The 21,875-nt window shown below is 40.2% G+C and overlaps 1 protein-coding gene and 1 pseudogene across 3 annotated transcripts in view; both read right to left on the bottom strand.

Annotated features, from left to right (window-relative positions):
* The window catches only part of EFHC2 (EF-hand domain containing 2), a 196,014-nt gene that overhangs the window by 148,611 nt on the left and 25,528 nt on the right, over window positions 1-21,875 (bottom strand). For both annotated transcript variants that reach the window (XR_004180866.1, XM_009197435.3), the window contains exon 2: window positions 16,310-16,498. Coding sequence is in view for 1 of the 2 variants with exons in the window: in XM_009197435.3 (XP_009195699.2) it covers window positions 16,310-16,498 (189 nt within the window). In the remaining variant the exon portion in view is untranslated. The remainder of the gene's footprint in view (window positions 1-16,309; window positions 16,499-21,875) is intronic.
* Window positions 11,222-16,094, bottom strand: LOC116272147 (annotated as a pseudogene). The gene has a single exon (XR_004180867.1). The product of XR_004180867.1 is annotated as a ribonucleoside-diphosphate reductase subunit M2 pseudogene (transcript).

The following is a 21,875-nucleotide window of genomic DNA, read 5'->3' as shown; positions in this document are numbered from 1 at the left end:
TCAAAGAGAAATAGTAAAATGCATGCAAAACATATTTCATATTTTAAGCCAAAAAAAGGGGGGGAACATGGTAGACTGCAAAGGAAGTAGAATTTCAATTAAACATAAAAGGACCTGCATGAAATTTCTAGAACCTAGAGGATCATGGTATAAAATCTATGAGTACATTTATGAATAATAGGCATGTAAATACAATTGTAGCAGCCTATTACTGACTTCTATTAGTTCAGAATAATGAAAAAATAATTTAAAAGGTAGTTATTTATCACCTTTCCTCCTAAAAGACCATTAAGTAAATTTGCTAAAATAGAAGAGACATGACAAAATCTTTTGTTTAAACAATATATGATTTTATGAACTACCCTAATTTCAACATAAATGGTGCACAGGACAATTGGAAAGAGCAATACATTGATAGCTTAATAGCTGCTTTTTAGAACTCACTGGTCTCAGTGGTAGCATCTCCAAACTTATTCTTCTAGAAAATCCCAGAATTTATCCCAAAGAAAAATGCAAGAATCCTGTAGCACAAATGAGCACTGGGATAGTCCCAGCTTATGCTTCACTTCCCCTAGGAAAACTGCTCTCCCCACCCCATGTAAGGAAGTAATTCTTTTTTGTTTGTTTGTTTGTTTTTTTGTTTTTTTTGTTTGTTTGTTTGGTTTTTTTTTTTTGAGACGGAGTCTCGCTCTGTCCCCCAGGCTGGAGTGCAGTGGCCGGATCTCAGCTCACTGCAAGCCCCGCCTCCCGGGTTTACGCCATTCTCCTGCCTCAGCCTCCTGAGTAGCTGGACTACAGGCACCCGCCACCGTGCCCGGCTAATTTTTTGTATTTTTAGTAGAGATGGGGTTTCACCGTGGTCTCGATCTCCTGACCTTGTGATCCGCCCGCCTCGGCCTCCCAAAGTGCTGGGATTACAGGCGTGAGCCACCGCGCCCGGCAGGAAGTAATTCTTCATGACTACTATGACCTGGGCATTTGACATGCATTACCCATTTGATGCTCACAGAAACTCTAAGGTGGGTTTTGTTATTCCCACTTGACAGATGAGAGAACTCAGGCTAACAGAGGTTAAAAACATGGCCAGGATGAAATAGGTAATAGATGGTAAATCCAGGTTCTAACTCTCAGTCTAACTGAAAAGCCTTGTTTTTTCTACTATACCAAATAGCCTCTCATTAAAGAGGTATTGCAGACACGCCATGTTTCCAAAGAATACCCTAGACACTGCACACAGAGTTAATTTCAGACAACACTCCATTTGGAGAGACATATATACCCTGGGTCCAGGCCTAGGGGAAAGGGGAAGGGGAAAGGCCCTAGTAATAATATCAATGATGGGCTGGGCACGGTGGCTCTCGCCTGTAATCCCAGCACTTTGGGAGGCTGAGGCAGGTGGATCACGAGGTCAGGAGTTCCAGACTAGCCTGACCAACATGGTGAAACCCCATCTCTACTAAAAAAAAAAATACAAAAATTAGCTGGGCGTGGTGGCGTGCACCTGTAATCCCATCTACTCAGGAAGCTGAGGCAGAAGAATCACTTGAAACCGAGAGGTGGAGGTTGCAGTGAGCTGAGACCACGTCACTGCACTCCAGCCTGGGCAACAGAGCGAGACTCCATCTCAAAAAAAAAAAAAAAAAAATCGATGACGATGATGATGATGACAACAATGATGATACTCTCCTAAGAAGAGAAGTCAGCAACTGCAAGGCCAGAAACAGGAGAAGACAAAGTAAGGAAGGGAAGAAAGCTAAATAGGGCACTCACAATAGAAGATGAATAAAAACTGATGAAAGTAAAGAGAATGAGGATGAAGAGATAGAAGAAGTCCAATAAAAGAGAAAAGAAAATAGAAAAAAGGTAAAAAATAAAATAAAAATAAAAATAAAAATAAAAACCAGAAGGGGAAGGGACAAGAAAATTGGGAGAGATAGAATAAAAGGAAATGGGACAACATTGAAAAAAGAATGGAGATAAGCATTTCTTCATACCTTTGAATAATGTGGCGTTATTAACATCTTAAAGTATTTTAAAACCCCTGAAGGAGGTTAGAGAGTAATTTGAAAAAGTGGAACCAGAATGTTTTAAAGTAAAGGGTTATAAAACCAGAGGACTAAAAAGGACTGTCAAATGGCCAGAAATCTGGTATAGTAGATTATTACATGAATTTGCTATACTTTGTTTATATACACATTGTCAAAGCTATACCTCAAATCTTAAATCTCAAACAGTAAGCTAGACTCCAGGGCAGACGCACCATAAGATCCCGTTTATCTGAAATCCAAGAACATGAAAGACTAAGCTATGGTGATAGAAGTCAGAACAATGGGAAAGGGCTAAACAAAATGGGGGAATAAGGGAACCTTCTGAGGCAACAGAGACATTCTAGATGGTGTCTGGGGTGGTGGTTACACAGATGCATACATTTGTCACAACTAATGGAATTGTATACTTAAAATAGGCTCATTTTGGCTGGACATGGTGGGTCATGCCTGTAATCCCAGTGCTTTGGGAGGCTGAGGTGGGCGGATCACGAGGTCAGCAGTTCAAGACCAGCCTGGCCAACATGGTGAAACCCCGTCTCTACTAAAAATACAAAAATTAGCCAGGAGTGCTGGCGGGCACCTGTAATCCCAGCTACTTGGGAGGTTGAGGCAGGAGAATCGCAGGAACCCAGGAGGCAGAGGTTGCAGTGAGCAGAGACCGTGCCATTGCACTCCAGCCTGGGCAACAGAGCGAGACTCTGTCTAAAAAAAAAAAAAAAAAAAAAATAGAAAGACTCATTTATTACATATAAATTATACCTCAATAAAGTTGATTTTAAGAATTAAAATGAAGTTTACCTCAATAAATGAGGACTCAAACAGCAAAATCCTAAAGAATACAGTTATTCTGTATCCTGAACATGATGGTGGTTACATGAATCTATATATGGGATAAGATGCCATAGAACTATTAAACTAAGGGGGGAAAGTTAGTGCATGTAAAAACTGGTGAAATCCAAATAAGGTTTGCAGTTTAGTTAATAGTATTATACTGTAAACCAAAAATAAAATTCTAAGCCCCCCAGTCATCTGAACAGATCCCTCCTTTAGGCCAAGGGCATTCCAAAGTTAGCCTGAAAAACTAGTTTCAGGCCATGTTGGGAAGGGGGAGCCAGACATTCCTTATTATACCCACATCCCTTTTGGAATTCAGGAAAAATTGACCAGCATTATCATCAACGCAGACCTTAAGTCTGATAAGAAACATTTACAGTCTATTCCGTCTGAAGCCTGCTTCCTGGAGGCTTCATCTGCATGATAAAACCTTGGTCTCCACAAGCCCTTATCATAACTCAGACATTCCTTTATATTGATAAGAACTCCTTCAACCAATTGCAAATCAGAAAATCTTTCGATCTGCCTGTGACTTGGAAACCTCTCCCCAGCTTTGTGTTGGTCTGCCTTTCCAGATTAAACCAATGTATATCTTACATATATTGATTGATGTATTATGTCTCACTAAAATGTATGAAAGCAAGCTGTACCCCGATCACCTTGGGCACATGTCATCAGGACCTCCTCAGGCTGTGTCACAGGCACATCCTTAACCTTGGCAAAATAAACTTTCTAAATTGATTGAGACCCATCTCAGATACTTTGGGGTTCACAATGCCAATGCTGATTTCCTGCATTTTTGTTCTTGTTTTACCATGTTGTAGAAGGTAAAATCCCGGTTTTGATAAGGCATTCTGGTTACATAAGATGTTATCATCAGGGAAAGCTGTGAAAAGGGTATTCAGGAACTCTCTGTACTATTTTTGTGACTTTTTGTGAGTCCAAAATTACTCCAAAAAATTGTATTAAGAATACAGCTAGATTATATGGTCTATGGCATTTGTGCTATCACCCACCATCAGTGTTACAAAAAGTGAGTTTACCATAGGGCAGAGTCCTGCAAATGCAAAATCAAGGAAGGTAAAGAATTTTTTTTTAATATTTCAAATAAGCTTGCAGCTGGTTTGAATTCAGAGGGGGAAAATACATAAATAACCATGACTTCTATAGATTAAGAATTCAGAACAAAATATAAATCAGCCTAAAATTTAAGTTAACAAGTCAAATAGTAACTATCAGTTTCTTCCTAATTTGTGAACTAAAATCTTACAAATGACAAGGATTTTATGTTCAAAATAACTATAATTAGTGTGCACAGAGGATGAGGCAGCAAGAGGGTAGTCATCTGTAAGACAAGGAGAGAGGTCTCAGGAGAAACCAACCCTGCCAGCACCTTGACCTTGGACTTCCAGCCTCCAGAACTGTGAGAAAACAAATTTCTGTTTAAGCCATCCAGTCTGTAGTATTTTGTTATGGTAAAACCGCCTTTACAAAAATCATAATTGAGAAAATTATTACAGTGAAAGAGCTTTGACCTAACCAACTCCATCTTGCTTCTAACCTCCAAGCTGTCCTTGTTCAATCTGAGGTATAGGTCGAACTAACTTCAGGAGAAACTTAGTGTATAGTTTAGCTTTGAAACAAAGACATACTAGCCCTTTCCCAAAACAACTCCTTTCCTGCCTAGGGACTAGACTGCCTTTGCAGAACTAACAAATTAGCCACAAGATTATAAATTATGGTTTACGAGTCACCTAGCTGGAGGCGGCAAGATTCTAAACCTCCCCAAATTGCTCCTGGGGATAAATAAGATCATTATTATAAAACCTAACATCACCAGGTGCAGTGGCTCACACCTATAATCCCAGCACTTTAGGAGGCCGAGGCAGGCGGATCACAAGGTCAGGAGATCAAGACCATCCTGGCCAACACAGCGAAACCCCGTCTATACTGAAAATACACAAAATTAGCCGGGTGTGGTGGCACATGCCTGTAGTCCCAGCTACTTGGGAGGTTGAGGCAGGAGAATCGCTTGAACCTGGGAGTTGGAGATTGCAGTGAGCCGAGATCGCGCCACTGCCCTCCAGCATGGGCGATAGAGTGAGACTCTGTCAAAAAAAAAAAAAAAAAAAAAACACCTAACATCAGTGCTTGAGATACTTTGCAGACTCTGTTTTCAATGGATCAGTTGGCACCACCCAGATTGATAAACTGGCTCATCTGGTCTTGTGGCCCCCACCCAGGAACAACTCAGTGCAAGAGGACAGCTTCAACTCCCTATGATTTCCAACCTGACCAATCAGCACTCCCCACTTTCCAACCCACCCCCTCCCTGCTCCACCCTGACCAAATTATACTTAAAAATCTCGATTCCTGAGTTTTGTGGGAGACTGATTTGAGTAATATTAAAACTCTGGTCTCCTGAACAGCCAGCTCTGTGTGAATAACTCTTTCTCTATTGCAATTCACCTATCTTGATAAATCGGCTCTGTCTAGGCAGCAGGCATGGTGAACCAGTTGGGCAGTTGCAATGGCAACCCAAACAAAGTAATATTTTAAGCTGTAATTTATACACCATAAAATTTAGTACTTTTAAGCATACAGTTCAACAGTTTTTTGTAAATTTACAGAGCTGTGTAATCATCACCACAATCCAGTTTAGAACATTTCTATCACCCCCCCACAAAATTCCCCTCTCCCACCATCAGCCCCAGTCAACTGCTGATCTGCTTTCTCCTATGTATTTGCCTTTTCTAGGATTTTATGTATATGGAATCATATAATAGGAAGTCTTCTGTGTCTGGTTTCTTTTACTTAGTGTAATGTTTTTGAGGTTTGCCCATGTTGTAACATATATCATTAGGTTTCTTTGTTGCTGAATAGTTTTCATTGTGTGGATATACCATATTTTGTTTATCCATTATTACTTAAGGGACATTTGGGTTGTTCCCTGTTTTGGGGCTACTATGAATAATGATGCTATAAACGTTCACACACAAGATTTTGTGTGAACATGTTTTAATTTCTTTTAGATGGATACGTAGGAGTAGAATTACTGGGTCATGCAGCAAGTATATGTTTAAGAAACTGTCAAACTGTCTTTCAAAATGGCAGCACCATTTTACATTCCTAGCAGGAATGTATGAAGGTTCTAGTTTCTCCACATGCTCACCAACACTTAGTGAGTGGTAAGAGTCTTAAAATTATAGCCATTCTAATGGGGATGTAGTGGTATCTACAAAAGTTTAAGTTCAAAAAGACAATTTTAACTTTGGACTAATCAGAATAAGCCACAGGCCTAGTTACTGATAAAAAGTTTTGGCCTGAGGGAAGGGCCTTAAAATGTTGTCAAATAGCTACATTCTAGGTTTTAGAAAAGAGGGGAGGAAGAACTGTCTTCTTTAGTAAAAGGCTCATTTGTGATTCTCATTCTTTTTATTCCAAAAACATTTATTCCAGACTTGGGGATTATTTTTATTAAGTGCCTTTTGAATTTCAAAAGAAGATTAAAGAAACCCACATAATATAATGAATTTGGAAACTTTATCACTTTAATATAAATTTAAAGACTAAGTGTTTTATTCTTAGTGACAAATGCAGAATGCATAGTTGAGAATTTGGGGCATGACATGGTTGATTTCAGGCAAGATTTTTTATTTCTTTCTCTAAAACTGAATAGCTGAAGATCTGTGTAATTGTGATGTAAAACATGGGATTAAAATGGCAATGTATTACAATTACATTGTCTTATAATTATACATGTTGGTGTCTTTTATGACATGGTAATAGCAGGAGTCAGATAATCTAAAAATTATATAAACCTATGGAAAGATTTCCATTTGAAATTTCAGGTATGGTTTAAAGGTTTAAATGCATTTTCCAGTTTTTTTAAAAGCTTAATTATATTTTATTTTTATATATATTGATTATATTTTATAACATTCCTAACTGGCTTTAGGCAAAACTTCAAGAATCTGTATTTACGTATTATTCTTTGTTAACCAAGTGAAATTGTAATGTACCCGATCATTCTTTAATCTCCCTGCAGGAAAATTAAAAATTCTAGCTAGTACTGGGTAAGAAAGAGAAAAGTAGCCCCTGACATCCAGGAGCTGGCCTATACCATCAGCTGGTCTTGGTGCTGCTACAAGCTGGCCTGGCACCCACAGCTAGGCCTTAGTGTTCTCCTGCTGAACAAGAATAATTTCAGAGACCACCAACATCAGACAAGGCCACTCTGTGACCGTGATGGATCAAGACAAAACCAAGACCACTCCACAGTCACATCTAAACACAGACAGAAAATGAACCTTGTCCAGCCACAAAATGTCAAACACCCCCCTCTCCTGGCTCACAGAAGTGACAGCTGCTTCTCTCCCAATTATAGGTATAGACTCACTCTAGTCTGTTCTCTCTATAATGAGATTTATTAAGATACCCAGTCGTAGAAGTACCCCTACTTCCTGATAGTACCCAATCCAGAGCAAAGCCCTGCTTCCTTAATCACTCCCACAATTACTTAACACAAGCCCAAATCCTATAATAAGCCTTTTCTAACACCTGCTTCATTAGACATCCCACAGTTGCTTAGGGTGTGTTTTTCCCTTGCTGCAAATGAATAATAAACTAGCTTGTTTAATCCAAAAAAAAAAAAAAAAATCAAGATGACCCAAGGGACCAAATTATATTTTAAAAATCTATTTTTATATTGTTCAAATCATAGAGTCACACAGTGCTACATAAATAATCAGCTCATTACAAACTTGATGTCAATTAATGTAAGTGATTAAAATTCCAATTGTGCGGTCAGTAGTTTTGATTATAATCATTATGTTTACAATAGATGGAAAAAAAGAAATAATATTTTTAAATGTATGCATATCCCATAAGATCAACTTTTATCTTGCCACTTACTATAATTGAGTCATTTGTGAAATAGCAAACAAATTAGGCTAACTAGGAGCTGTTGACAAATGAAAAATGACGGCAAAATTGTAGAGTCTATGTAAATGGGGCTTAACATCCAGACGAAAGTCATATAAAAACATTCAGTCATTTGTATATTTCTAAATATTCCAACGTTTTATAAAAGCAGCTAACTATAGATCTTATACAGCCACCACAGTGTAGCATAAACTGCTAAATGCCAAATTTCAATTAATAATGAAGTAGTGGGTGCCTGATGTAATTAGAGAGTCCTAGACCATGAGATCCAGGGTCTGGGCTCAGTTCTAGGATAAACAAGCTGAATTTGACTTTAGTCAAGTCTTAGACATAAATTGCCAGAGGTAAAAGGGCCTTACAGATCAGCTAGCCAAGTTTTGCATTATAGTTAAGGAAACTGAGGCTCGGAGAGGTAAAGTGACTAAGGCACAATCACACGTATAGTTAATGGCGGGACCAGAACCAGAATCAGTGCCACCAACACCCAGTCTCAGACTCTGGTTCCTGCTCCATTTCTCCTTGAGAATGATTCTTCATTTATATGGTGAGGACAACCATCTACATTTGCTTCTTACTCATGGAGGTACTGGGATGATGACTGGAAATAACTGGTGTGAGTGACGCATTTTGTGACTTGGACGGTGTTCGTGTTCTGTGTTCAGACAGTTATGATTATGGAGTAGTCTTGTTTTTGTCTTGGTCCCACCATAGTCTGCTTTTATTTAAATGAATTCAATGAAATAACTAAGTCTTTGAAGGGTGGATGCAGTATTAAGCAAAATTCTCTTGCCTGCTTTTAGAAATTCTCCCAATGCTAGGGGTTTTAAGCAAGTAGTACACGCACTGTGTTTCTCAATGGAAACAGTATTGGCATTTGAGGTAGAACAATTCTTCCCCAATGTAGGGTTGCCTTCCCCACATTGCAGGATATAAAATATACACTTGGCCCCTGGATACTCAATGGTAGCAGCACCTCCTGGTCAGGGCTGGCCCTAGGGTGAGGCGATTTAAAACATCAAAATTAATGCAAGCCAGGAAAATTAATGTAATCCCAGCACTTTCGGAGGCTGAGGGGGGTGGATTACCTGAGGTCAGGAGTTCAAGACCAGCCTGGCCAACATAGCGAAACTCCGTCTCTACTAAAAATACAAAAATTAGCTGGGTATGGTGGTGGGCGCCTGAAGTCCCAGCTACTCGGGAGGCTGAGACAGGAGAATCACTTGAACCTGGGAGGCGGAGGTTGCAGTGAACCAAGATCGTGCCACTGCACTCCAGCCTGGGCAACAGAGCAAGATTCCACCTCAAAAAATAAAATAAAATAAAATAAAACAAAAATAATGCAAAATATCCAGGAGGAACAAAATATCAAAATGCCAAATTTTTAATAAAGATTGGATCAGTGTTACTGATTTTTCCTTTTGCCTCAGGCTCCAATATAACTTCCATGGCACAGTTACTGATCTTGTCTTTAATTAAAATGTTGGCATTTTGTTCATCATGAATTTCTGGCATTAATTTGATTTTTTTTAAACATTATACTAGCTTAATAATAACTAGATAAGAATAAAATATTACCTAGCTTAATTGCTGAGTGTGGGGGTACCCCTTAAATGTTGCACCGAAGGCAAGTGCCTCACTTGCCTTACCCTAGTTCGGCCCTGCTCCTGATCATTGTGACAACCCAAAACACCTCCACATATTTCCAAATACCTTGCTAGGTTGAGAATCTCTGAAGTATGGCTTGATTTTTCTCATATAACTACAAGTCCGAAGAGAGGCAGCCTCGGCCTTAAACAGTGGCTCCATGATGCCAGCAAGGACCTAGGTTTCCTTTATCTCTGTCATGCTCACAAGATGGCTGCTGTGCCCTAGGAATTACGTCCTAGTGTAACCACACCAGACTAATCTAGTTCAACTTTTATATAACAAAATCGTGAGTTGTTTTTCAGTTGCCGTGAACCCCAGGGTCGAAGGTCATACAACCCAAGCGAGACCAGTTGAAGCAAGTGTGCACAGGTGAAATCTAAGTGCTTGGACCAAGGAACAGGGACTGAATTAAGAAATGGACCCTATATGGCAGGATCCAGGAACCAAAGAGATCACGCTCTGGTGTCACCCCATAGCAGGATCCAGTTAGATTATGCCTCCCAGCATCAACTCATTGCAAGATGCAATCAGATCACACCTCATTACACTATGCTTATAAAACCTGACCCAGCCCCCAGCTCCAGGAGACAGGTTTGAGCGTTTCCTCCTGTCTCCTTGCCAATCAACTCAATAAACCTTTCTTGCTGAAAAAACCTTGTGTTTTGGCGTTCGGCTTTCCCTTGCATGCAGGTAAATGGACCCAGTTTGGTTCGGTAACACTAGTTCCAGACAGGAAAAACAAAAGGAGGGCAAAAGGCAAGGAAATCATACCCGCTGAGCCTGTTTTCATTAGAAAAATAGTAACTTTCCCAGGAGCCCCACCCAATAAACCTTAATGCATATATCATTGGCCAAAAGTGAGTCATGCGGCCAGCCCTAGCTGCAAGGAGCCTGGGGAGGTAACACATTTAAGTGGGCACAATTCCAGCCTGCATAAAACTGTTCTGCCCATAAGAAGGAAGGGTAGAATGCACAAAGGATAAACAGCTAGAAGTGTCTGCCACAGGGGCCATGTGGGATAACAAATACTGGCTCCTTTTCGTGATTGCAAATGACCTTTTCTCTGCTTGTAATGTGATTGTCTACTTGAGCAAGGCATTTTGGTCGTTGCTTTCAGAATTACGGATTAAAACCTGGAATGTTGTCTTAGGTTGGGTTCCATAGAGGAAGAGCTTGAAAACAGGGATTTTAGTGCATGTGATTTATTAAGGGCAGACTCTTGGGAGAGACCTGTAAGAGTGCGAGGGAAGCAGCAAAGGAAATGAGCCGCGCAAGCAAGGATGCATTCTCAGGTCAAGTGTAGCCTTGGCCTGATGCACGAGGGGCTATGGAGCCGGAATCATAGCAAAGAATTATCCCTCCTTCAGGCAAGGAAGCTGGTTTTTTTTACCTTTGATAAATCAGTTATTAGCTGCCCCCTCTTGGTGGAAAGGGGCCAGTGTAACCTCCCAGGTGTCTCTGAGAGATGCAACGCCCATCAGCCAAGAGCAAGGCTCCAGAGAGGGTTACAGGTGTGAGCTGTTTGTCAAAGCATTTGTCACAGCTGGGGGTGGGGGAGCACCACCCCAGCATGGATCCGGGTGGGCACAAAGAGCATCTACTATAAATATTAATTTTAATACATTTTCCAAAGAACCGCCTTTATTTTTACTTTGTATTATTTGAGAGCGTAATGCTAGATATATTGCTAGGATTAAAAGCTACTGGAAAAACTGGCAACAAGTTGAAAATCTCTTTTTTTTTTTGGCCTTTCTTCATTTTAATGTTGTATAAATATAAGGACCATATAATCTAGATTAACTTTAGGTAACAATAACTTAAAAGATGGGAAAATGTATCATATTACAGAGATTTAAAAATTGACTATACCATAAATGATGAAGAAAACTTAACAATAGAACAGGACAATGTTCAAATAGTGAATACAATTAACAAATGGAGCCAAAAGATCAACATTTATCTCTCATCATCTTTCATGCAATGTCTCAGCTTTCTTCTTCCAAACATAAAGGCAGATTAATTCTAAGTAGCCCTATAAAGAATATTTGTTTATCACACCTGTAATCCCAGCACTTTGGGAGGCCGAAGTGGGTGGATCACCTGAGGTCAGGAGTTCAAGACCAGCCTGACCAATATGGTGAAACTCCGTCTCTACTAAAAATACAAAAATTACCCAGGTATGGTGGCACATACCTGCAGTCCCAGTTACTCGGGAGGCTGAGACAGGAGAATTGCTTGAACCCAGGAGGTGGAGGTTGCAGTGAGCCGAAATCGCACCACTGTACTCCAGCCTGGGTGACAGAGCAAGACTCAGTCTAAAAAAAAAAAAAAAAAAAAAAATTCTGTTTCCTTCTGAACTTATTATTTGAATGGAAACCATATTAATAACTCATGGTTTCCTACTGAAGTTTAAGATTCCCCTAGATAATACTCAGATTTAGACAATGCTGGAATAAGACACTGGGTGATTATTTTAAAGTATGAACTACAGGCAAAATCTAAAAGGACATACATAATAAAAAATCTCTGATTTAAAAGACATAGTAAATATAAATGAATTAACTCACACAACCTACTTACACACAAACAAAACCAGAATAAACAACAACTTGTAGGAACCACCTCTAGTTGATTTCACCACTTAACAGGAGCAAGATCTTAGGTGGGTCATTTTGTTTAAGGATGACTTGAAATTTGACAATACTGCCTTAGCTCCCACATATGAAAACTCTTCAAGATTTTTTTCTTATCAACTAGAAGTTGGGGAAAATACAGTAAGAAATAAAATGAAATGGCTTCTCACACATATGAAGGCCCGGATCATGCCTAAATTTCTAGTGATTTAACTTAAGAAGCTCCTTGCCCTGAGAGATTTCTTTATCCCACAACACTTTACTCAGAGAAGAGAATCCCAGGACACTACCCAAGCCACAGGTTAAAAACACGACCTGTCTTCTATCTGGCACCAATAGACTAATATCTATCTATACACAGGACTGACTTTAAAGTTGGTTAACAAGTATTTTAATTCACTAAAATAAAACTTAGAAATTACATGCTTAGTCTACACAAGTTTAACTTACTTTAGTCACTTAGTGAATTGTGAATTGGCTCCCATTAGTGGTCAGGAGAATGCTTTGTATTTGGTGTCGAAACCAAATAAATCAAGCTATTATCGCCTTGTGAGTACAAACAATGTTTATTTGTTTGTAAAGTGCCAGTTTTATATTTAAGTAAACATTAAAATCTGTGTTGAAGCAGGGAGGCTGCATCTTTCAACTGCCTGTGCTGGTTAAATGATTGTTTAATCCTGCTGTGCCAAGCTCACTAGAGGGTCACCCCTCACTTTAAAGCCAAGACTGCCATTGTCACTGCTATGGTAAGTCACAGCCAGCCAGGTCTGCTGGCAAAAGGTGATACTACCAGCATTATAAATAAACAGGACTGTTTGTGAGGTAGCTACACAGTTTTAAAGATGCTGTTAATGAACATGATGGACAATTCATGGTGTGGCTAGTTGATAACACTTCAGCTGATTTTTTTATGAGATGGGAAAAAAAAAAATCAGCAAAATAAGGGCACATCTTCAGTTCATTTAGAAGTCAGCATCCAAGGTAAAAGAATTCTCTGTTGGATTCGACACCACTCCCATCCTCTGATACTCCTTTACTCTCTTCTCAAAGAAGTTCGTCTTTCAGTGAAATATTCTCCATAAAGTCAAATGGGTTCTCTACTCTGAAAACCTTGCTAAAACCCAGTTCCGGCATGTCTGTCTGCCACAGACTCAATGTATTGCTTCATTAGAGTGCAATTCATCCCAATGAGCTTCACAGGCAAGGCCTCAGTGAGGAATTCCTGTTCTATCCAAACAGCATTGATAATTCTTTCTCTTATTCTCTCCTCCAATGGTTTGTGTACCAGGTGATTGAACATCAGGCAGGCAAAATCACAGTGTAAACCCTCATCTCCACTAATAAGTTCATTGGAAAAGGTGAGGCCAGGCATCAGTCCTCGTTTCTTGAGCCAGAATATCGATGCAAAATAACCAGAAAAGATGCCTTCCGCTGCAGCAAAGACTACAACACGTTCCCCATAGGTAGCTGCTTTGTCCCCAATCCAGTGCAAGGCCCAATCTGCCTTCTTCTTGACACAAGGCATCGTTTCAATGGCATTGAAGCGAAATTCCGTTTCTTTGGGATCTTTTATGTAAGTGTCAATAAGGAAACTATACATTCCAGAATGTATGTTTTCCATGGCAATTTGGAAGCCACAGAAACAGCGGGCTTCTGTCACCTGAACTTCTTGGCTAAATCGCTCCACCAAGTTTGCATTTACTATGCCATCACTTGCTACAAAGAAAACCAGAACATGGGATATAAAATCTCTCTCCTCGGGCTTCAGGGATTCCCAGTGCCAAATGTCCTTGGACAGGTCCACCTCCTCCGCGGTCCAGAAGGAAGCTTCCGCCTTCTTATACATCTGCCAGATATCATGGTACTCGGTGGGGAAGATGACAAAACGGCAGGGGTTTTGTCTCAGCAGCGGCTCATCCTCCATGCCGGGGGCGGCTGCTTTAGTTTTCCGCTCCACGGGCTCCTGGAAGATCCTCCTCGCGGTCTTGCTGGCCAGGACGCGGGTCCCGCTCAGGGCCGGCGGCGTGTTCTCCTTGTAGCCCAGGCTGAGCCCCTTCAGCCGCGAGAGCTGCAGCTGCTGCGGGTCCGCGCTGTGCGCGAGCGGCACGCGGACTGAGAGCCCGGTGGCGGTGCAGCCAAGGAGAGTGAGGGGCCTGACTGGGCGGCTGGGACGGGGTGCACCGAAAATGTCTCATTTTTAAGAAAAATGATTAACAGGCGTTGACTTGTTTTTGTTGAACCGCTATTGTAGAAAGCGCTTTATAATTTGCTTGGGGTATTAACCAGGATCTAGTCTGTAGTTCACAGTCTCATCAGAGCACGTAAATATTTCAGTCTTAGTGTCTCATTTAAAGCTCAATGAATATTTAATAGAAGTTGACCAACAAAATAACTGAAAGAATTATGTTGCATTTAGTTAGACCTGAAATGAGCAAGCTCTTCATTTTCTCAAGTAGTCTGAAGCTAAAATTATTCCGGATTCACGAAATATTCTACATAACCTTATAAGTAATTAAAGGCCTGCAAAATAGGCTTGAAAGGCATATATTAAATATTGAGAAAAACATGAAATGACTTTTTGACTTGAAATGCAAGAGAATAGTTTAATATTAATACATTGTGGCCTATGTTACTTATTCAGTAGTGGATTAGTTTTAAAATATTGTCAATACCCTCTTTTTTACATGAGGTAAAAATAGAATCTTTTCTTTGGCCCATGCAAAGTAAACATCCTATAAGATTGAGAGTAACAGAAAACTATGCATAATCCACCCAAGTCAGTCAGTCCAGAATTATTTTTGGGCTCTGGGTCCAGCACTGAGCCAGGTACTGAAAATAATCCAAGAAAAGAAAAGAATATTGGCCCATGTTGAAAGGAGAGATGGTTTCCCAGGAAGGAAGCCTCCCTGTAGTCTGTTAGATCACTGTTGGCTTCAAAAAAAAAAGTGCACTCTAATTGATCTACCCTATCACAGATGACATGGGGATGTGTCAATTCTACCAAATTTGAGGACATTTTATTTAGAATCAAAGTACTGCCAATCAATCCATGTTGAAAGCTGCTAAAAACCACCTGGTAAACTTAGCATGCTATGGTTTCAATTCTTTATCTAGTCCTGAACTATCTTGCACTTACAGGATCTAAAATAATCTAATAACTAGTTCTTTCTGGAGAACAGAACATTGGGCTGGGATACAGGGCTGTCTGATAAACACAGCATATCCATATAGCTGGTTGCCTTTTCTTTCCTTTGATCTTAGCCTTTTTAAAAAATATTCAAATACATTCCCTTTTCTAACTGCCAATATGTCCATATGTATGTGTGTGTGTGTATGTGTATAGACATATACATTAAAAAATTCCAGCTCTTGTCTAATAATGGCATCGCTTCCTTTCACTATTCTTCTTGCCATATCACATTTTAGCCCTTAGGGATGGAGAATCATTACTATGGTTTATTACTAGTTAGTATGGAGAAAAGAAGAGAAGGCATTTTTCTATTCCTATGTAAAGCCACATTCAGACTCAAATACAATTATTTAGTCAATGGCAACTCAAAACCAAAAGTGACAATCTGACCAGACTCTGAACAGGACAGATTATCCTGTTCAGTGAAGATGAGAGAAAGGTTAATAAGCATTAGCCAAGAAAGATAAACATTTGGCATCCTGCAACCAATGTGCCTGACAAAAAAGAGCAGAGCAAGAATAATTTTTCTTTGTTTAGGATACTTTGAATTTATCTTTTCAGAAGAACTAACCTTAGTCAAAAGAAGCAAAATTTCACTTAGAAGGAATACGTTTAAGAGATCTATTGTATAACACAATGACTATAGTTAATAACAATGTATTGTACACTTGAAAATTGTAAGACAATAGATGGTGTTTTCATCACAAAGAGAAGCACATGAGGTAATGCATATGTTAATTAGCTCAATTTAGCCATTCCATAGTGTATACATATTTCAAAACATCATGTTGTACACCATAAATATATACAATTATGTTTGTCAATTTAAACAAATAAAGACAAGGGGAAAAACACTAAAAATAAAACACTAAAAATAAAGGCAATAATAAGTAGAAAAGGCAAAAAGAAAAAGAATTAGCCTTAACATTTACACTGAAGACTCCTACTTTCTCAAAGCTATTTAGCATCTGTAAAATTCTAAGATGCATTCCTCCCAATGTCATGTGACTTACCTGTTTATCAAAGGCTACCCATGATGGTACATCACTTCCATCTCCTTTAGGATATATGCTACATTTCGGCTTTATCTTTTGTCCCAGAAGTGGTTCTCCACCTATTCCAGGCTTTTCATCACTCACTAACATCATAACGTTGTTGCAAAAGCCCCAATGTTGGGATTTGTGAAACTTCTCCTTTCCCACCTGTGAACATAAGAGACAACATAAAATAGCCAAAATTACTCTTTATGACTTTTCTAACCCGTTTGTAAAATGTCAACACATTTTCTTACCATGTATTTTTCCCTCACAAAATGCAAATAAAATGGCAAATAATTATGATCAATCTTTATCCATAAAGTTGTGTCACATTCTTAATTCATTTTAACCAATTCAAAACATCGAAAGGCAGTAAACATAAACCTAATGCTCCACGCTATATAAAACATTAAAAAATGACTATTACTGCAAGTAAATATTTAGAACATTAGCTTCCTAATTGGTCTTTCCTACTTGTTTGCCAAGAATGCGAACAGAAAAAAAAGAAAAGAAAAAACTGCTCTGCTTCAGAATAAAAAGTGTATGTAACTGTTTTCCACAGAGGTCTAAACATTATTTTCACCAAAACAGAGAACAAAATCTTTTCCTCATTAAAGTAAATGTAACAGGAAATTCTTCAGAGCTGACATTCTCCTTTAATTGCAAAACCTTATCTCCCACCTTTTCTGGTGATCTGGAGAGAAAGGAGAAATCACAGATACAACTACCAAGGGTTGGCAAGGACATAGCCAACATCAACATTTGTGCACTGCTGGTGGGAAGGTAAAGCAGGACAATCACTCTGAGGAGCGATGTGGCAATACGAACAAAGAGAGAGGCATATATGTCCTATGGCCTAGCCAGTCCACTCCCACACAAGCATTTTCTCTTAGGCACAAGGAACTGCATACCAGACTATTTGTTATAGCACTGTTTGCAAAAGTGAAAAATAGGAAACCACTAAAATGTCTACCCATAGCAGAAAAGATACATACATCTCTTTATAAAATGGAATATTAATACAAAGTCTCATATTACATATATCAATATAGACAAATCTAGGCCAGGCGCAGTGGCTCACGCCTGTAATCCCAGCTCTTTGAGAGGCTGAGGCAGGAGGATCATCTGAGGTCAGGGGTTCAAGACCAGCCTGGCCAACATGATGAAACCCCGTCTCTACTAAAAATATAAAAAATTACCCGAGCATGGTGGTGGGCACCTATAATCCCAGCTACTTGGGAGGCTGAGGCAGGAGAATCATTTGAACCTGGGAGGCAGAGGTTGCTGTGAGCCAAAATCATGCCATTGCACTCCAGCCTGGGCAATAAGATCAAAACTCTGTCTCAAAAAACAAACAAACAAAAAAACAGACAAATCTCAAAAACTGTCAGGCAAACAATACAGGTAGCTGAAGTACACATAAAATTTCACAACACATATATAAGGCTGGAAAATACCCTAAAAATATGGTAATATTTATGGATAATACATGTATAGAAATAAGCGGCACATTCAAGATTATATAATGTTCACGATAATAAATGAACACTCATATGCCCCACAGCCCTGCATAAAAAATAAACACCTCAGAGATAACTGAAGCTTTATCTCAGAGCTCATAGCCCTGCCTCCCTTCTCCAGAGGTAACCATTATCCTGAATTTGCTTCTTTAATATTAGCACATTGCCCAGGACTGTATATAGCCAGGGCAATAGCCTCTTGCAAAACATGATGCCTTGGCAGAGAAGTCTGATAGGGTCAAAAAGACCTCATTTCCTTTTGTGGAAAAAGGCAGCCTGGAAGAATGAGGAAGGCCTGAGCAGCCCTCCCCAGGGGAGTCAGGGCCATAACAGCTGCCCTGGGCAGATAACAGCCCCGCTCTAGGGCTGGGAGAGGAAAGCTAGATGCAGTGGTTAGGATGGTGAGCTATAGCTGGCTCTGCCCCTTAGGGAATCAATTGTCACTACCTCCACCATTCCCTCCACTCTGTCTGTCTCTGTCTCTCTCTCTCACACATACACACACACACACTCGCTCACACATAAAATCAGATTACCACAAGGCAGTCCCAGATCCCCATAAAACAAAGCAAAAGTTGCCTTTCAGAAAATGAATAGTGGAATAATATAGAATTTAATAATGATATACTGTCTCCTAAAGCAAGTAACTCCGAGTAATCATAAAGTCACCTCAAACCAACAAATGTTTCTTAAGTACTTACTACAGTCCTAGCTTTGTGCCAAATATACGAGTTAAAATAAGCATAAGACTCAGCCCCTGACCCGAAGAAAAAAACCCCACAATCTTGTGGAGGAAGCAAGATTTAGATATATAAAATGATACAGTTTGGATGCTTGTCCTCTCCAAATCTCATGTTGAAATGTGATTCTCAGTGTTGGAGGTGGGGCCTGGTGGGAGGTAATTGGATCGTGGGGGCAGATCTCTCATGAATGGTTTCACACCGTCCCCTTAGTGATAAATGAGTTGTCGCTTAGTTAGTTCACATGAGATCTGGTTGTTTAAAAGAGTCTGGGACCTCCCCCTTCTCTCTCTTACTCCCACTCTCACCATGTGATATACTGGCTCTCCCTTTGCCCTCCACCTGACTGGAAGCTTTCTGAGGCCCTCATCAGAAGCAGATGCCAACACCACACTTCGTGTACAGCCTGCAGAACCATGAGTCAATTAAGCCTTTTTTTTTTTTAATAAATTACCCAGCCTCACGTATTTCTTTGTAGCAACACGAGAACAGCCAAATACAGAAAACAACTAGAAAACAGTACAGCTACCATTTTTGACCACTTACTATGAGCTGGATGCTTTACTAAGGGTTTTATATCTCATTTATGATCTCAGTTCACTGTCACAAAACTATTTTATCAGTGTTATTACTGCCATTTTTCCAGTGAGGAAACCAAGGCAGAGAGAGGGAGACTGGCCCACCCAAAGTTACACAGTAACTACTGGAGCCTGAGATCTGAACCTAAGATCATGTGACCCTAAGCTCTGGTAAGTGTATGGCTAAGTGTATGGCTTATCAGAGCCACACACTGATGTGCTGGAGTAGTAGTGTTGAGGTTCTGTGGATAACTGGATACTGTCTTGGGCCTGGAGGAATGAGATGAATTAGATAGGAGAGGAGAGGCAAGGATGTTCCAAGCAGGGTTATGAGGGATGTACTGCAGCTGAGCTGACAGCACCCAGGGAGAGGGGCAAATCTAGTAAAAAAGAAAGTCAAGGTCAAGTTTGGAAGGAGGGTGAGCTAGAGTAGAATATATAAGGAGGACTATATCATGAAAAGCCTCTCATGTAAATATCTTAAAAGTCTCCTTCATCAGGCCACTGGAATATTTACTAAGGCCTAATACTGGCCAGGCCCTATTCTAGAGAGTATGGTATAAAGATGAAGTCACAGCCAGCCTTCCTCCCCCGAGGAACTTTCTCCACTACTCACAAGTTTCCTCCATGGATCTAGGTTTCCATAATCACATGGAAGAAGCCCTTGCCACCGTTGAAGGCCTCACTCAGCTACCTATCCCCCAGAATTCCACAATTTGTTCATGTGTACCCCCTCTTCGGTCAGACCACATCTTACAGCTTACAAGGTACCTTAACGTCTATTCAAAGTCATGTCCCTGGTCAGGCTATACCTCTACACAAACCCCTCTCCCCACCAAGGGCCAGCTCACATCCCACTACATAGTCATCCCTTCTATAAACATCTGGTGAGCATCCATTGGGTGCTAAGTTGTGAGAGACTTTGGGGACATGGCCTTGGGCAAGCCATAGCTCCCAACCCTAGTAAAGAAGCCAGTCACTATGGCTCTGGATTTGGCAATGGGTTTCATACATGTGGCACCAAAAGCACAAGCAACAAAAGGAAAAATAAATTGGACTTCATCAAAATTAAAACTGTGTGTCAAAGGATACTATCAACAGAGTGAAAAAACCCATAGAATGAAGTTTGGATGAGGTGGCTCAAGCCTGTACCCCAGCAACACTTTAAGAGGCTAAGCTGGGAGAATCACTGGAGCCCAGGAGTTCAAGACCACCCTGGGCAATAGAGTGAGATGTCATTTCTAAAAAACAGAGAAACCCAGAGAATGACAGAAAACATTTGGAAATCATATAAGGGTCTATTATATAGAATATATAAAAATTCTTACAACTCAGCAGAAACACAAACAATTCAATTTAAAAATGGGCAAAGGATGTGGTAGACTGCCATGGTTACTACTTGAGACCATCACCATGACAGTTATTACTGTTACTACTTAAGACCATCATTACGACAGTTACTACTGTTAGTACTTGAGACCGTCATTACAAGACTGAATGAACGGAAACAAACATAGAAATGAAAACTTAGGACAAAAGAAACTGTTTTAAAGGAAGAGTCCAGGGAAGAAGAGAGCTCTCTGCTTCTAGTGAGCAAAGGCAGTTCCCCCCACCCCCGCCCCGCTGCTCCCCCATTGAGCTTCCACAGCCCTTCGTATTTATTGGGTAGAATGAGCAGGGAGGAGGTAATGATTGGTCAGCTCCTTAATTGATCACAGGTTCATATTATTACTAACAGGCTTCAGATGTACCTAATCACAAGAAACACTGCGCTTGGGGCATGACTGCCCTCAGCATTCCTTCCGGGTGGCAGACACAGTTTGTCAGTTTGCCAACATTCTGCATTTATGAGAAATAGTTTGCTGTTTACTCATATAGCCTCCAGTGGTATACTGAGTTGACCATGACCCTCATTCTTTCGGTGTGTAACAAAAGGACTTGAATACACATTTCTCCAAAGAAGATATACAAATGGCCAACAAGCACATGAAAATATGTCCAATGCCATTAGTCACTAGGGAAATGTAAAACAAAAGTACAATGAAGCCAGGCACACTGGCTCATACCTTTAATCTCAATACTTTGGGAGGCTTAGGCAGGCAGATCACTTGAGTCCAGGAGTTTGAGACCAGCCTGAGCAACATGGTGAGACTTTGTCTCTACATAAAATACAAAAATTAGCCAGGCATGGCGGTGCATGCCTATAGTCCCAGCTACTCGGGAGGCTGAGGTGAAAGGATCGCTTGCGCTCATGAGGCTGAGGCTGTAGTGAGGTATGAAGCTATGATCACACCACTGCACTCCAGCCTAAATGACAGAGACCCTGTCTCAAAAATACATACATACATACATATATACATACATATAATGGGATAATGCTTCACATTCACTAGGGTGGCTATAATTTTTTTAAAATGGAAAATAAATGTTGGTGAGGATGTGGAGACACTGGAACTGTCACACCTTGCTGGTGGGGGATGTACACTAGTATGGCTGCTGTGGAAAAGTTTGGCAGTTCCTCATTAAGCTAAACATAGAATCATCATATGATCCAGCAGTTGCATTCCTCGGTATATTCTCAGGAGAACTGAAAACATACATCCACAGAAAGAAACTTACACATAAATGTTCATAGCAGCTTTATTTACCATAGCCAAAAGGTGGAAACAACCCAAATGTCTATCAGCTGATGAATGGTTAAACA

The sequence above is a fragment of the Papio anubis genome, chromosome X (genome assembly GCF_008728515.1).
Source record: "Papio anubis isolate 15944 chromosome X, Panubis1.0, whole genome shotgun sequence".
Taxonomy (NCBI): Eukaryota; Metazoa; Chordata; class Mammalia; order Primates; family Cercopithecidae; genus Papio; species Papio anubis.
Note: the sequence above shows the minus strand (reverse complement) of the source record. Positions and strands in the feature narration are given on the sequence as shown.